The sequence below is a fragment of the Phascolarctos cinereus genome, unplaced genomic scaffold, assembly GCF_003287225.1.
Source record: "Phascolarctos cinereus isolate Bilbo 61053 unplaced genomic scaffold, phaCin_HiC Scaffold_1;HRSCAF=81, whole genome shotgun sequence".
NCBI lineage: Eukaryota > Metazoa > Chordata > Mammalia > Diprotodontia > Phascolarctidae > Phascolarctos > Phascolarctos cinereus.
Window position 1 is genome coordinate 236338767 of NW_027555514.1, and position 18056 is coordinate 236356822.

The 18056-nt window shown below is 36.3% G+C and overlaps 1 protein-coding gene across 1 annotated transcript in view; it reads right to left on the reverse strand.

The window, feature by feature from the left end:
• The window catches only part of PTPRR (protein tyrosine phosphatase receptor type R), a 347808-nt gene that overhangs the window by 168139 nt on the left and 161613 nt on the right, over positions 1-18056 (reverse strand). Inside the window, exons 3-4 of the mRNA XM_020990258.2 lie at positions 14737-14850; positions 3827-3982 (exon numbers count right to left, since the gene is read on the reverse strand). Of these exons, the coding sequence (XP_020845917.1) occupies positions 3827-3982; positions 14737-14850 (270 nt within the window). The remainder of the gene's footprint in view (positions 1-3826; positions 3983-14736; positions 14851-18056) is intronic.

Genomic DNA, 18056 nt, shown 5'->3' on the forward strand with positions numbered 1-18056 from the left:
TGTAAGTTTGCAAAAAGATTTATATTTTCTCATGGACAATGGCAGTTAAAATTAAAGCATACCCTGTTTGTTAGAGGTATAATTAGCCTTCTGACAAAAGGCAGCATGGTGTAGTGACATGGTCTCCAGATAAGTAGATCTGAGTTCAAGTTCTACTCCTGCCACATACTTGCCGTGTGAACCTGGGGAAGTCATTTAGACTCAGTGTTCTAAAAGAGGTGCCCACCTGCATTGGTAGAAAGAGTTTTCTCATTTGAGAGTTTCCTATACCAATTAAATCGGAGATCCAGTCCTTATTCCTATCACTAAAACATTAATTATTAAATAATATTCTAATATCTATAGTGTATAAACTAAATACAGAATCATAATAGTATTTGAGTATCCACAATATATAAGGATGCATAAGAAATGTACAAAAACAAGCAATGTATAAGAAATTCTGACTATGATCTTATAAAAGGAGATAAGATAAGCAAAAATCACCTTCTTGGGTGAGTTTTTCTTTTCTTCCCTAAATAGCACTTACAAAATTAATTCCTTCATATAATGGGAAAGAGTATTTAGTCCCTCTCATGAGCTATTGTCACACATTCCCCACTGCCTCTTAGATACTGAATTGGATGTCCCAAGGACATCTCAAACTCAACAGAATCCAAACAGAACTCATCTTTCCTCCTAACCCTTCCCACTTCTGAGGGGACCACCTCCAGTTGTCCTGATCTATATCTTGCCACTGGACCCAGATGGCTCCAGAGGAGAATGTGAAGCTGGTGACCTTCAACAGCCCTCCTTCACTTAAATCCAATTCACTTGAAAGTCATGACATTATCTTCCTGATGTCATGGTCCCCTTAGAGAATGAAGGACAAACAGCAACTTCTGAACTTCTCTATTACAGTTGAGGGCACCACCATCTTCCCACTCACCCAGACTTGCAAACTGAGTCCTTGACTACTCCTTCTCCCTCACCAAATACATCCAATCCACCACTAAATCTTGCTGTTTCTCATGTCATGATTTGTTTCATATAGTACTTATACAGCCACAACCTTAGTCTAGGCCTTAACCACTTTACAAATGAACAAATGCAATTACCTTTCTATTCTAATTCATCTTCCACTCAGCTGCCAAGGTAATTTTTGAAAGCTCAGGTTCTGACCATGTCATCCCCCTGCTCAATGAACTCCAGCGGCTCACTATTACCTCCAGGATCAAATATTTACTCCTATTTTTGGCATTTAAAGCTCTTTAAATTTTGGCTATTTGCTAACTGTCTAGCCTTCTAACACTTTCCTTATACCTCTATGCAATCTACATACAGCTACTGACATCCCATCTCTCATCTCCATGACTTTGCCTAGCTGTTCCTTCTCCCTGGAATGCTCTGCCCTCTCACATTCCTTCAGAACAGGTCTGACCCTGGCACTCTCCTATCCAATAAATTTCAGCGGCTCCCACCTATAGGATTAAATATAAAATCCTCCATTTGGCTTTTAAAGCCCTTCATAACTTGACACTTCCTACCTTGCTAGATTTCTTATACCTTCTTCAGTTCCACACACTGTAATCCAATGTTGTTGGCCTCCAAGATGTTCCTCACACTCACAACACTGTGTTGTCTAGCTCTGGGGATTTTCACTGGCTGTCCCAATTGCCTGGAACTCTCTCCCTCCCATCTCTGACAGCCAGCTTTCTGGGCTTCCTTCAAGTCTCACCTTCCAGAAGAAGCCTTTCCCAATCCTCCTTAATCTCAGCATCTTCCCTTTGAGATTATTTCCAATTCTGTCTTTATCTTCTTTGTTATTTACATATCAACAAACATTGTTTAGGTGTTGTCTCCCCCATTAGATTGTGAGATCCTTGAGATAATGGACCATCTTTGGCCTTTTTTTGTATCTCTAGTGCTTAGAACAGTGCCTGGCACGAAGAAGGTACTTAAAAATGCTTCTAGACTGATTTCACCTCTTAATTTCTGACTTCTTTCGAGGCTCTGTAGTCACTCAAAGGAATTTGTTCTGACCATCCACATAGGAAAGACCAAGTGGATGATTAATAGTCGTTGCCTATATTATAGTATGCATCACAGACCAACAACCTATAGATCTTGTCCATCAAAATCTATACTTGGGACATAAAATATAGATAGAAAATGAGGTAAGCCCAGATGGAGAGCAGGTTGTATTGTATTTGGGAAACTGCGAAACTCTTTTAATGACCCTAATATTCTAATGAAAGCAAATGCTCATATTTTTATATGGCAATGAAACAGTCTCCAAAGAATTAAAAATGAATATTACAGTAAGGTCAATGGGGAGGCACCTCATGACTATGGGTAGGTATGATACAGAAACAATTAAGATTTGCAAAGAATGGGAATACAAAATATCATCAAGGAATTATATGAAAGTTGGCAAAGGTGAGCAGCTCATGGAGCAAGGATGAGGGATGGCAGGTAGATGTTTGGATTCCTCTAGTTTTCCTTGAATTATCATGAGAAAGCTAGGAAGGCTTCTGCTATATTACATTGACCCCCTTTGACAAACTTATGGGAAGCCATGGATAAAAGTGGCACCATAAGGGCAGGAATGGATGGGTTGTTGGAAGGACCTTCCACACTGATGAGACCAAAGTTCTATTTGAGTATATATTGACACAATTTGACGGAGAAGTTAAGCCAAATCACTATTAAGAATCTACTTTGTGCCAGACACTATGCTAAGAACTGAGGATATAAAAAAATGGCAAAAATATAAAACAAAACAAAACAAAAAAGCAATCCCTGTTCACAGTTTAATGGATGACATAGCATGTAAACAACTACATATAAACAAGATATGTATGTGATAAATTGGAATAACTAAGATTAAAGACTAGAAAAGACTTCTTGCAGAAGGTGAGACTTTGACTGAGAACAGAAGGAAGCCAAGGAAAGAAGGAGGCAGAGAGGAAGGAAAGAGAGTTCTAGGCTGGGAGGATGGCTAGTGAAAATGCCCAGAGTTGGAAGGTAGAGTATTGTGTGTTAGGAACAACAAGATGGCTGGTGTCACTGGATTGAAGAAAATGTTGAGGAGTAAGGCTCAAGATCAAAAGAAGAGAATTCATTGGAATATTCAAATACATCTATATAAGATAGACTGGTGAGAGGTTGGAGACAAAGAGGTGAACAAGAAAGCAGTAGCTAATGTTCCAGATGTGAATTAATGGTGGCTGAGGTAATGGAAAAAAAAAAATGGAGAGGTATTTCAAAGACCATACTGGATTGGCTCTAGGGATCAAAGCAAAAAAGAAGAGTGAAACCTCAAATCTGTGAATTTTTGAGATTATAAAGATGGTGGAATTTTGATGGTTTATCAGGAAAGGGAGAGAAGGTTATAAGTTTCATGTTGAACTTAGAAGTTTTATATATTGGTATTAATGAGACAACAAATGCAATTAAGTAGAGCTGTCTTATAGAACTCTGCATATACAATACTAGAGAGTTTGGAAGGTCAGAACCTGATGTGCAAATCTGCCTGAGATAGAAGTAACAATCTGGTGGCAGTTGGAATTGTGAGGAGATTTTGCCAAGGGGTGAATGAAAAGGGTGAAAAACCAGAGTATTAGTCATGAAGATGTGTTTTACCTTTACCAAAGAACATTGAAAAAGAAACTTTGATTAATTATATATTAATTATGTATTTTTCATTGGTAAGATAATGCATCTGTAGGAAAGTATGCTACATTTCTTCACAATTTTTTGTAGGCCAAAGCCTACTCCTTACTAGTATAATTACCAATTTTGTGGTGTATGCAAATTGTATTCACTCTTCCATATGACAACATACCTCAGGGGAAACTTCTATAATTCCAAATTGAGATAGACTCTGATGTAAAACATTGATATTGAGAGAATGTAGCACTTCTTCGGATGGCAGAGCATCTGAAATTCCAGTTTTCCTGTTTACTGGAGATACAAACAGCTCAATGCTGTTCTTCTTCCCCTAAACAAAAGGAGAACATTTTTAGATATGACAAGAACAAGTAAAATTTGGGATGGTTCTATGATATTTTTAAAATAAACATTATAAGACACATAGAATGGTAAAATTCATCAATTTTTAGAAATTAATGTGACCAACAGATCATATATGTAAGAGCATATGGTTATTCTGTGGCCTGATTTTATAATTTGTTATTTATTTAAAAAACCCAATTTACTCCTTAAGTTGGCCTCCCACAATCTAGTGGCAAACCACAACAGGCATTTTTACAGTTCTCAAAACTGTTTATTTGCAGTTGACAATTAGAATTTTAACTATATGGGATTATGCTTTTGCCATTGGGTGATGAAAATAAATTTTAAACATTTGTTTTAATGAAAAAATATATGTGATGTTGGTCACATAGATATAATGCTAAACCACATACATATTATATGTATGTGTATATCTATATCTCTATATATGTAAATACCTATATCTATCTATATCTATATGGAGAGGGAAAGAGAGACAGAGAGAGAGTGAGAGTGTGTGCTTGGAGGCACTGTGCTAACCTCTCTCTATATGTATATGTCTATGATGTATCTATCTATTTATTTAATTTATCTGTCTTAAGATAGCGCCTTTTAAATAGTTGTGATACATACACACATACACATATCTATATTTTGTGGTTTTTTAATTTAGATTGTGTATCTTTGTCTTACTCAAGCTGGAAGTGCAGAAGACACTTGTGGAGCCAATCCTACTAGTATATATTGGGATAATCAATAATTATGTATATTTAATAATTATATGTATATATATGACTGTATGTGTGTACATATGTGTGTATGTATATGTATACATACACATGTGCATATATATTTATAATTTTTAAATTTGTGGAAGAAAACAAGCATTTCCATAACGTAATATAATACAAAAAGATGATTACACATGAAACTGCAAATCTATTATAATAGTTTGCTTTTCCTTTCAAATATATAATTCCTTTTAAATATATAACATAAATAAATATATAATAATCGTGTAAATTTTCTCCCCCAGTTTTTCTTCCCTCCTCCACCCCCGCCCTAGAGATGGCTATCATTAGACACAAATTAGTCTGCATATATATAATATTTCTATATATGCTTTTATTCATCAGTTCTTTCTCTGAGTACAGATAGAAGTTTTCTTCATATGTCCTTTATAGTTAATTTGGGCATTTATAATAATCAAAATGACTTATTCTCTTAAAGTCATTCTTGAAATTATATTACTGTTACTATATACAACATTCTTTTGGTTCTGCTCATTTCACTCTTCATTATCTCACGAAAGTCTTGTTTTTCTAAGATCATTGAGCTCACTGTTTCTTATAGCACAGTAGTATTCCGTCACAATCATATACCACAACTTGTTCAGCCATTCTCCAATTGATGGGTTTAATACTTAATATTGAAGCTTTAACATTCTCTGTTTTTCTATCTTGGACCTCTCTCCTCTTCCTTAGGCAGCCTGGTGGCCTGCCCTTCCTGAAGGGTGTGCTGGTCCTAGTAGGATTATCTGGTCAGCTTTAGCCCTACTGCAGCTCAGAAATCCTAAAGTCAAGAGATCTACCAGCCACCTCCTCTCCTAGTAGCAGAGATTACAGGCATGTACCAGTATATTCCCAAAAGCCTTCCTTGAGTAAATTACTTAATCTCTCTCAATCTTTCTATACTTTATCTAGTGAGCCACCTAGCTTCCTCAGGGTGGTTATAAGGACCAAAAAAATAATGTATGTAACTGTTTTTGCAAACTTTGCAATGCTATATATGTCATTATTATTATCATCATCATCATAGAAAAACACTACATTACATCTTGGTTTCTCTGAATTATTAACTTTACTACAGTAAAAAAAAAAACCCAAACATCTACTGGATATCTCTTGTCTATGCTTTGTGATAAAGGTAACCTTTCACAGAGTATCTCATATAAATGACATGGTGACAACATTTTGCATACCGATAGATAAGTAGGTAGGGGGAGAGAAAGAGAGATGGAAACAGAGTAAACATGTGAACTGCCTGGTTGCACCTACATACAGTCGGCACCTAGGAAGTTTTTGGAAATGTATCAAGACAATTAAATGAAAGGTGCTTTCCTTGTGGCAGAGTGCCATACTTACTCAATGTAAATATTCTAAGAATAAAAGAACAAAATTGTATTTAGCTGAAGTTAAATCAAGCTTGCTAAGTTTTCTCCAGGACTTGTAAGACAATCTTAAGGAGCACAATTAAAGTAAATTCTTCTCAAGCTGAAATATTTAGAGGAACATATAAAGTTTGGTGTCAGGGAAGGGATTAGAATTATAAGCAAATGAGAAGCTATGATAGGAAAGCAGATTTTGGCTCAAAATAGGGAGGAACTTTCTCTTTCAAAAAAGACAGGGTGTCCCAAAAATTTTAGTGCAGTTTAAAATCCTACTGCTTAAAAACTGCACTAAAACTTTTGGGACACCTCATATTGCCACAGGTGACAGTGAATTCTCAGTCACTGAATGCTGTTGTAGTGAATACCTCATTCTTCTCCCTCTCTTTTTTTTATATAAAATTCAGATTAAAATGGTACATGGACAAATTACAATCCTGCTATTATTCTTGTATAGTTGATGTTCTACTGAGTAACGCACCACTAGAAAAAATAATTGCTTTTTGTAGTTGAATAAAAATTTGGGGCTGTAACGTCATCTTCTCCAGGTTCATTAAAAGCATCTTCCATGCATCTTTAGGAGTCAAAAGGATTACAGGGACAATAGGTACTTCACCTTATGTCCACACAATTTTGGTCTCCTCTTATAGGTGGTAGGTTGGGTAGTTGTGTAGGTGGTACGTTGGAGAGCCCTGGATCTGCAGCCAGAAAGACCTTAGTGCAAATCTAGTCTTGGATACTAGCATTCCATGTTACTTAACCTCTGCCTGCCTCAGTTTTCTCATCTGTAAAATGGGGATAAAATATCTACCTCCAAGGATGGTTGTGAGGCTAAAATGCAGTAATATTTGTAAAGCACTATATAAATCCTAGCTCTTCTTGTTCTTCTTCTTCCTCCTCCTTCTCCTCCTCTTCATCTTCTTCCTCTTCCCTTTCTCCTTCTTCTCTCTGCTCTTTCCCCTGCCTTTCCCCTTCCCCTCCTCCTCCTTCTTCTTCCTCATATCTTGAAAACTACTTATCCTAAGTAGCTTGGAGCACCTGTTATGGTTACAACATTAAAATGTTGTTCTTCAGTTTTTATGAATCGATGTTACGTCCAGTGGACTTTGGGCACAGTTTGACCTGGAGTTATGGTCAGTTTCATCGTATGCCTGTATAAAGTCCATATTTGTTGTAGAGGGATTAATCTGCCGTCCACCCATCACACCTAATAGCAAGTTCCTGATATATAATTTTAGCCACCAAGTTACATCTTGTTTGGTATTTAGGCACTCATTACTGTAGTCTACAGTGAGCTACTGAATAGTTTGATTGTGTAACCTACATGGATCACAAAGTCTGGGTTCCTTAAGGATAACACTTCTTAATAGAAGGTGGTCATAACTTGGTCCTGAATTTTCAAAATAACCCCCTTCTCCCCTCAAATGTATCCATCTGACTCAACCATTTGTTTGACATATGAGGCAGTTTTGTGTAGTGGATAGGGTGCTGCTGAACTTGGAGTCAGGAAAACCTAGGTTCAAATCCAACCTCAAATACTTCCTAGTTGTATGACCCTGGGCAAGTCATCTATACTCTTTGTGCCTCAGTTTCCTCATTTATAAAATGAGGGGGTTGGAGTCAATTTCCTCTAAGGTCTTTTCTATCTCTAAATCTATGTTCCTATTGTTGTTCAGTGATTTAGTCATGACCCCATGGACCATAGCACGCCAGGGCCTTCTCTCCTCTACTATCTCTCAAAATATGTCCAAGTTCATGATCATTGTTTCCCTGACACTATTTATTCAAGTTATCTTCTGCCATCTCCTTTTCCTTTGCCTTCAGTCTTTCCCAACATCCAGGGTCTTTTCCAATGAGTCCTGTCCTCATTATGTGGCCAGAGTATTTAAGCTTCGGCTTCAGCATTTGGCCATCCCTGAATAGCTTGAATTAATTTCTTTAAGTATTTCTTTAAGTACATGTTCCCATAATCCTCTCCAACTTCCAGATTCTGTGATTAATTTCATGTAATATTCCCCCCAGCACTTAGCACAGTGCCTGGCACACATAGTGTATACTTGATAAATGTTCTTTGAGATACTGTTATTAACTGATGCTTCTTGGTTGACGTATTTGCTGTTAATGTGAATGTCATTCAGTGAGGATGTTTTGATTCTACACTTCGATCTCAGCCATTTCAGAGGCTCCATTCAGAACCAGACCACTGCCCATTACATTGGACAACTCCAGTGTGTCCCTGTTAAACAACCTCTACTATTGCTTACTGATGTGTTCTCTGTTCGTTCGAAAAGTATTTCTGTTGGGTTTTGACCTATTTATCATATACTTTAAGAATTTCTGAAGTCAATCCTCTTCCTCCTTTTTGGTGAGAAAGACTTTTAGTGCCTTAAACAAGGTTTTTAACTCCTTTTGTAGCATGGACCTCTTTAGTAGTTTGGGCAAGCCTATGAATGTACTAAGAATAATATTTTTTAAATGCACAAAATAAAATACATATAATTACAAAAGAAATTAACTGTATTGAAAGAGAGTCATCAATATAAAACATCTCACTGACTCTAGGTTAAGAACCTGATGGGCCCTGAGTTTTATTAAGGACTAAAAATATCTATTAAGAGTTGACATTGCATTGGTGTTAATAGCTTTAAATGTATTCTTCCCATTCATCTTTGATCTTAAGATGCCAATATTTCCTTAATACATTAAACATATTTAGTTATAGCCTTTAAAAATATATGTCTTCATGTTCAGTGTGTCTAGCCTGCAAAGGCCAAGGAGTTTGCCATTGTTTCCTATGTGACTTCTAGATTCAAGCCCAAAGCTTCAGTCTCTATCTTCTTTGGTGTATGGTAAGAATTTTATGCTTGCCTAATCCAAATGAGATTTGATATCACTGGGAAAAGATTTCACAAGCTGAAGGAGCTGTTAAATTATGTACTTTTTTAGCACAGCCAAATAGCTTAATGTCACACATGTACATCAAATAGTTAATAAGATATTTGGTTCTATTCCTACTTTAATTGGGAAAGTTATACTTAATTCTACTTTTAAAATGACAATGTATTTAGGGATTTATGATGATGATGATGATGATTGAGGAATATTTGTTATATTTAAAATGACATGTATTATACAATAATAATTAGTTTGCCTATTATTGAACTATTTAATAACAATAACAACTTTCTATAGCACTTCTAGGGTTATTTTATTTGTTTGTTTCCAGTTATAGCACAAGATATAAGAGTCTTATGTGCTGCATGTATCCTAAAAAACTTTGATGGTTCCAATGGCTACTGAGATCAGATTAAAATATAATTGGGAAAGGTTTAACAAAATAAGTAAAAATACAACACAGTTAATTTCTAAGTCAATATGCTACCTACAGGTATCCTTTTCAGTTTGAGCTAATATCACTGGTGTAGCAGGTTGAGAGCCACCTTAAAAGTCAGAAATAACTGAATTCCTCTCAATTCCTTCACCTACTGGCTATGGGATCCCTAGACAAATAACTTAGTTGCTTAAGACTCAAAGCAACTCCCTACGACTAAGTTACAGAAAAGGTAATGAACTGCATTGGTCTAAGAAAGCTCTCTAGCTTCCTTATCTGAGAACTCCCACTACCAATGAAATCATAGGTCCATCCAATCCCTATCCCCATCGTTCCTCATAGAACCCCATAATATAGGTTGTAAGTAGAATTTAGTTTAGGTTATCACAGTTTGAATAGGGGTTGTATTAGATGAGTTTGGGGGTCCTTTCCAATTAATTCTCAATTGCCATTCTTTCTCTCTCTTCTCTCTTCCCTTTTTTTTCTCTGTATCCTTTTTTCTCTTTCTGTCTCCCTTAAATGAATAGAAAGGGAAGCAGAAAATTTCCTGCTGCAAATAATTAACATTAGGTTTTTTTTTCTTAAAGAGAAGAGAAAACATTTTGGCTAAAGGTGTTCCCTCTTATATATCTTATATAATATCATTATGGAATAAATTATTTCAATATTTCTCTTTATATATATTGTTCTCCTGTGATCGATTACTTGTGTGCGTGTTTAACTCATTTCTCATATTCCAAGATATTCATCTCAAAGCTGGAATGGAATATCCACACCATGCTGGTAGTATGATTTAAAAAATACAACCCTCTCTTATTTGAGGATAGCTATTTTCTCCTTCCATACTACTATCACCGAATAGAATACAACAGCAATGAATGAAGATTGAATATTATTATATTAATGCTAGCCATGCATAGTTATTTAACTAGTATACATGAGGCATATGTTAAAATCATTTTTCCTGTCAATAAAGGGATAAATGAGATTTCTGAAAATACTTTTTTGAAAGGATAATTTTTTATTCTTTCTTCTAGAAAGAGAAATATTATGATATAGTGCATCCTGGCTGCTAGTATCCCCTAAGGATATGTGTGTATCACATATATCTGAGCAAACTTACATAAACGGAGCACAGCTTTAGTAAAGGATATTTGTAAATATATAGTGAATATAAGTATTATACATATAGATGTATGGAAAGAGAAATATTATGATATAATGCATCCTAGCTGCTAGTATCCCCTAAGGATATGTGTGTATCACATATATCTGAGCAAACTTACATAAATGGAGCACAACTTTAGTAAAGGATAGTTGTAACTATATAGTGAATATAAGTATACACATATAGATGCATACATATATATGTGTTATTCTTCATGTATATACATATACATATATTAGACATGTATGTAAATCATACTCCATGTATGTATGATGTCAAGACTATGGCATGCAACTGAGTAAGCAATTCATTGAGTTCATACTTCAGTATACATATCTCAGAAAAATAGATGGACGCTGAATTGGGCTCAGAATCAAACAGAACAAAGAGATTGACTGGTTTGTATCTGGGAAATTATTTATTATCTTCAACAACACTAAGCTGTTCTCTGACGTGAAACCACATCTATATAGATAGATTAGCTGCTAATCATGGTACAGAGAACATATTATTTGTGCATAAGATGTTAAATAAAAGATCTCTATGCAATGTGTGATTAGAGAAGGAGGCGGGCCAAGTTGTGTAATAAGAGTGACAGAAAGTCCAAAAGCTGAACTGGCTCCCAGGAAATATGAAAAGACATGGAAGAAGGCTCCTAGCAGCCCTCAGAGATATTCTGCAGGAGATATTTACAGGAGACCATGGATAAGGATTTCAGTCTAAGAAGGTGTGAATACCTTGTGGTCAGTATATTGGAGGGACACTGACAGTGATGAGATCACTAAAGTCTGTACAAACATAAAAACATGTACATGTTTATATATGTTATATACATAATCATATATAATTATACAGCATAAGATAATTTATGTTATACACATAAGCTTTTATATGCATGTATGTATAAACAGGATTCTACATTTCCATTTTTTAAACTACAGCTTTTTTTTAAAGCTATACACGTGTACAAACTTTAATATGGCAAAGATCCACCATGATTTCCTTGGTGTGGATAATAATAATAGTAGCTAATATTTATAAAATGCTTTAAGATTTGCAAAGTGCTTTACACATATTATCTTATTTTATCCTCACAATAACCCTGGGAGATGGGAATTATTATTATCCTTCATTTACAAATAGAGAAACCGATACAAATAGTGGTTGGATAACTTGCTCAGGGTCACACAGCTAATATGCATGTTAGGTAAGATTTGAACTCAGGTTTCAATGAGTTGAAGTGTAACACAATTCACTGAGCCACCTATCTGCCACAGATGAAGACTCTAATCTCTTTGTGATAGTCAAAGTGAATTGCAGATAAATCCCTTTAGGTCAGGGATTTTTTTACTACCTTTGAACTTCCAATTTACAGCAACCAGCATAATGCTAATTGCTTAAAAATGTGTTGGAGGTAACAGGTGGTCTTCAACATTTGATGTGGTTAAAAAAAAAGTTACACTGTGCCCAACCTGGTGATAAGCTTCTCCACGCTCAGCTAGGCTGATCCATAGATGACAGACACACAGGTCATCACCAGGCCCTTACTTCTAGAACTGGTGTTTTCTTGGCATAGCTTGGAGGGCCATGGACACCTCCACACCTTGATAAGGCAGCAGAGGAGGATGTTAATGGAGGATATTTATATCCCTGTGTGCATACGTGTGAGGGTGGCCCCACCCGTTTAATTCTGATATGTTTATCAGATGAGACAATATCTAGATTTAATTCTTGTGCAGACATTTCTTGAACTAACTGATCAAAGCCTGCTCAATTAGGTTTGTTAGGAAGTCTGTTTTAATTGGTTGAGAGACTTGATCATACCCTGAAGGGTCTATATAAAACAGCAAGGCAATTTGGAACCCAGGGATTTGAACACCTGGCATCTTGCTGGTAGTAAACCTCCCAGCCAAGCTGCTAAGAAGGAATTACTTGCAGGAGAGGGGAGATTAGAGCACCAGCTTCATTTTTTTCCTCTCCCTTAGCTTCCCTGATTTGACCAAAGGAGGTCCTGAGAACCACAGAAGGTCAAGTGATTTGAGACTTGATATTTGGAATAGCTGATGTGTTGTCTGCCTTGGGAGCTGAAGACTGAGAAAAGGCAGCTTCAAAACTCTATAAGAAGCCCAGCAGATAAGTTACAATATACCTAAGGGGAACTTAATGAGGGCCCCATGAAGAAGTTATCTGTTTGCCACATGTACCCAATAAGCTGCAGACCACCTTTTGGGGGATTCTGTATGTCACGGTGGGAGAATAACAGTCTTTTGGAGGGATATTTTGTACCGACTTTTCCTACTCTAACATCTTAGTAAATACCTCTAAAAGAAAATTAAATCTGGCTGGCTAATTGATATCAACTGATAATCATGGAGAGAAGCATACTGGTGGGAGTCCATGTGTTATAACATTAGAAAAAAAAACTTATCAGCCCCTCAGTATTAACCCTAGAGTCCTGGGTGGATGTATTACCAGAGCTCTGGAGACCTAGCTTGCCAGTGTGAGTAGGGATTGGGAGCATAGATCCAGAATGCGTGCTGCATGCACATATACACAACATTTATACATATCCTTAGGGGATATTAATAACCCCATATGCATTACAGGATGACATGTCTGTTTCTAGAAGAAAAATAAATTATTTCACCATTTTTTATAAAGCACGACATATTTGTGTATACACAGACAAGTAGGCTCCTGGGGTAATATATTAATGTGTAGAATTATAGAATGTGAGCATTGGAAAAATGCTTAAAGGTCACCTAGTCCAACCCCTACCTGAAGCATGAATTCCCTGTAAAACTGTGAGAAATAATCAGACTCAGGTCTCCCCTTCTAAATAACTCATTTTAAAAGTTCAGCTTTTCTTGAAGGATATTATTGATAATAGTTTTGCATTAACTCTCTAATATTGCTCAGACTCCACCCAACCTTGCAAAGAATTTAATCTAGGGTGGGGAAAAACATTGTGTTCTACTCAAGTTTGGATGGAGACAGATCCTTTTGTCTAGATAACCAAGGGATGGCTAGGTAGCACAGTGGATAGACCTCCAGCCTTGGAGTCAGGATGGACCTGAGTTCAAATCTGGCCTCAGACACTTGATACTTACCAGCTGTGTGATCCTGGGAAAGTCAGTTAACCCTGATTGACGCACCAAAAAATAAAATAGATAACCCAAGTCTGGTATAGCTCAGAGTGGTCTGATATAGAGATATTTTTCCTGTCCAAGGTGACATAATGATGGGGTGGCATCAACCACCCTCATTGGAAGGGTATATAAACTGTGAACCTCCGCCTATGGTTATCTTTGGTCTAAGAGAGATGGCCAAATGACTGTTTATTAATATCCTGCTGGCCTTATTAACAAAATGTTTAAATTACTCAGAAACTATGACTCTTGAATCTTTTTAATTATTACAAAACACTCCTAAGAAGTGGTTGCTAGCTTTTCTATTGACAGGGAATCTGTTTTCTTATAAGATGTGTGCAGAAAGGTATTGGGAGAGGCAGCTAGGCAGTACAGTAGAGTATAGTAGTATAGCCCTGGAGTCAAGAGGATCTGAGCTCAAATCAACCTCCTAGCATCATTATTAAAATTTCAATATGAGCTATAAACAAGAATTGTTTTGTTGATCATCTAGATTTATGAAAGTGATGGAGAAAATGTTAATATTGCAAATTAAACTTAGAAGTGCACTGTGAATACTTTTTTTTTGAGAGAGAGAGAGAGAGAGCATTGTATATGCCTTCAGTAGAATTTAAGAAGTGTGGTACATGGAAAACAGTTTTATGTCTTCAGCCAGACGATCTGGATTTGAATCCGGACTCTACTGCTTACTATCTGTATGATCTCAGGTAACTAACCTAAATTATGGCTTCAGTTTACTCATATCTATAGAATTGGAGTTGATGATTCCTATGGTCCCTTCTAGCTCTACTTCTGTGAGAATAGTTGAATGCTTACATTGAGGGTAAGGTAGGCTTAGCCCTAGAGAATTCTCCCCTAAGTAATGAGACACTGTCTAATTAAAAGATATCTTGCAATTTGGACAGACAACATCTGGGCAGCTTACAATTAAGCGATTGATGTGAACTTGTTGTGGTAGGAGTCCTAAAGCTGCTGCCACTCCTTGACGGAATATCCGAAGCAAAGTTATGTTAAGCTCGTTTATGTCCATTTGCAGCGTCTGAAAAAAAAAAGAGAGAGAGAAACCAAGCAAGCAAATCAGTCCTTGGCTTGTGAACAAGTCTTTGGCAAAGCTTGTTAAGTTTTTAATCTAGTAATAACTCACATTTTGATAGTACAGTTATCTTTCCACATCATGGGGGTTAGGGGTATAGCACCCCCTGTAATCTGGAAAACTTATTTAAAATATTTTTGACCCTCCCTTCATACCAGAGAAGAAGTCTGGAATATTACAGTATTAAAAGATAAAATATGTTGATATTACATAAAACTATACATATATTTTATTGCATTTCTGAGTTTCTAAATGTTTCCTGAGATATATCAAAACTACAATGGGGAAAAGTCTCAACAGGGAAGGGGTAGCTGCACTTTAAATTTTTACAAAGCACTTTCCTTATCTTAATCCTTTAAGATGGCTAGTGGAAATATGATTGTCTCTATTGTACTACTGAAGAAATTGATGCTCAGAGAGGTTAAATGAGTTGCTTAGGGTCCAACAGCTAATCAATGTCAGAGGCAAGATTCAAACTCAGATCTCATGCCAACAATTTCCTGGGTTCTACTATACTTTGCTGTCTCATATACTCACTAGCTATTAAGTGAACCTGGTAACTCTTGTGATTTTGAGTATCACAACAATTTATACGATACCTGTTTCCATTTTTAATTGGAAGCAAATTACAGGGAAAAGATGGGAAACAGTGTGCCCCAAAAGTCATAATACAGTTTCAAGGTAAAAGTTTAAACTTAAATACTTAAAACTTTCAAGTACTCTTAGTTGTGAAGACAGTATTAGAAATCAAATGTAATTTTTTCCCCAAGACACACAGACATTTCATCTCAAAGAAACGCAGAGACCTCTGTATTTAATTTAATCATAATCTCTTTTATAGAAGAAATGTTCATTCAGATGAGGGCAAGCTTATATGAATTGAAGTGAGCTTTGTCAAAATAGCCTATAGGAGAAATAAAGAGGGATTAATTATTTTCTCCTTTCTAGATATATCACTAGAGTTGCCATGACAATAAACACAGTATTTGCCCCTAGAATGATGTCACGTCAAATAGGTCAATTCTCACTTTGGAAAATGGTTGAGATATTAAAACCACAGATCTCCCACAGACCTTGCAAGGTGGACACTGCCTCAAATTATTGTGCAAATTATTGGCCATGAGAGATGTATTTTCCTTCACTCTAGAATTCTAGTGAAACTGGCCTATATCTACCTTTTCCTTTGCTTGATAATTACTGACATTTATACAATACTTTAAGATGATAATGCTCTTTGGGGATACTATGTGGGCACAAGTATATATTATTTCATTTGATCTTACAACACTGTGAAGCAGACTATACAGGTCTCCATTTTACAAAGGAAGAGATCAAGAGTCAGAGAAGTAAAATAATTTCCCTGTGACAAGTGTTAGAGACAGAATTGGAACCCAATTCTCTCCTGATTTCTAGAATTTCTTCTGATTTTCCGGTGTTCTTTCCATCACATCACACTACCTCTCAGTATGTTCAGATATCCCAATGGGTCTGTGATCTCACCAATGTGGATATAATCTCCAACGAGGATGATAATGGTTGCAAATCATACTTGCTTGACTATCTTGGGACTCTTTTCTGCGTCTTTTGAAAAGCTCAATGTAGAAAGTCCAGGCAACATGTTGGGAGTCTCCTTCAAAGTTCTCCTAACATTCTGCAGATACCAATGGAATGCAAAAGCTATGCCTCTCTCACACCCTCCCATGTCAGTACCATTATTTTAGTTGTTGTTGTTGCTTGTATATTTCATTGACATATTTGCTTCACCTTTGTAATTCTTCATTTGTGCCCAGTTGCAGCCTCCTGCAGGCCACCATGCACCTCTACATTGCCCTAAGGGTAGTCCTCAAACAAAACTGTTTATTTTGTTCCGCGACTCACAGCCATCTAACATCACCAGAAGAATTCCGGTGTGTTATATCTCCAGAAATGGTCGATGTATAAATTTGTTTTAACCCACTCTAGGACGTGTTACAAGAGAGGACTCCTCTGGGGATAGGGGAAGGAGTGGTTGGGGGACAATCCTTGGGTAATGATAGTGATGCAAAAAAGAAGAAAGAAAATTAAGTTAAATAAGAAAACATTTTAAAAAATGCATAGAAGAGAGCAGAAGGAAATTGAGAAGTGGACACTAACAAGCAGGATAGTTTTGCTACATATTAAATTTAATACATACACAAAAACTACACACTAGAAGTTCACAGTTTCATATTCAACTCTTTTTCTATTTACATACATTTATGTATGCAAAAGCATATGGAAATATTACTGTTAGTTGATGTTTCACAAGTTCTTAATAAAAAAAATTTATTTTTTTTTTGGCCAGGCAATGGGGTTAAGTGACTTGCCCAGGGTCACACAGCTAGTATGTGTTATGTGTCTGAGGCTGTATTTGAACTCAGGTCCTCCTGCATCCAGGGCTGGTGCTCTATCCACTGCGCCACCTAGCTGCCCAGTAAAAATAAAAATTTAAAAAATAATATTGCTATTCAATCAATTTAAAAAAACCCATTTCTTAAAAGCATGGACACTTTGCTAAGAACTGAAGCTACAAAGAAAAGTAAGAAGAGTGTCCCTGCCCTTAAGGAGCTCACATTTTGGTGGAGGGGAGATATGTAAATAATTAGGTGCACACAAGTGATATATGGAGCAGTTGGGAGATTGGGAGATAATCTCAGGGGGAAGGCCCTTGAAACTAAAGGGATTGAGAAAGTCCTCCTACAGAAGGTACGATTTGAGTTGCTACTTGGGTTCATTTATTTATCTAGCCTTTCAGTACATTAGAGGAGATTGTTTAGAAGATTCTAATCAGACTAAATCTGCCTAATAATAGTTGATAATAATGATAATAGCTGACATGTATAGAGTGCTTTGGGGGTTGCAAAGTGTTTTTGTAGGTATTTTATTTGAACCTCACAACAACTTTTGTGCAATAGGAAGGGCATTTTATGGATGAAACCTAGAGAAGGGGAAGTGACTTTTCCACTGTCAAACAACTGGTAAATGTCAGAGGTCAGACTTCTACAACATTGAGTGGTTAACACTGATTCGCTTTAAAGAAGAAAAACTTAATTTTCTTTCTAAAAAATCTTATTATTTTTATTGATGCCTTTTGTTTTTATATCAGCTTAATTTCTGAATATATCCTTCTCTTC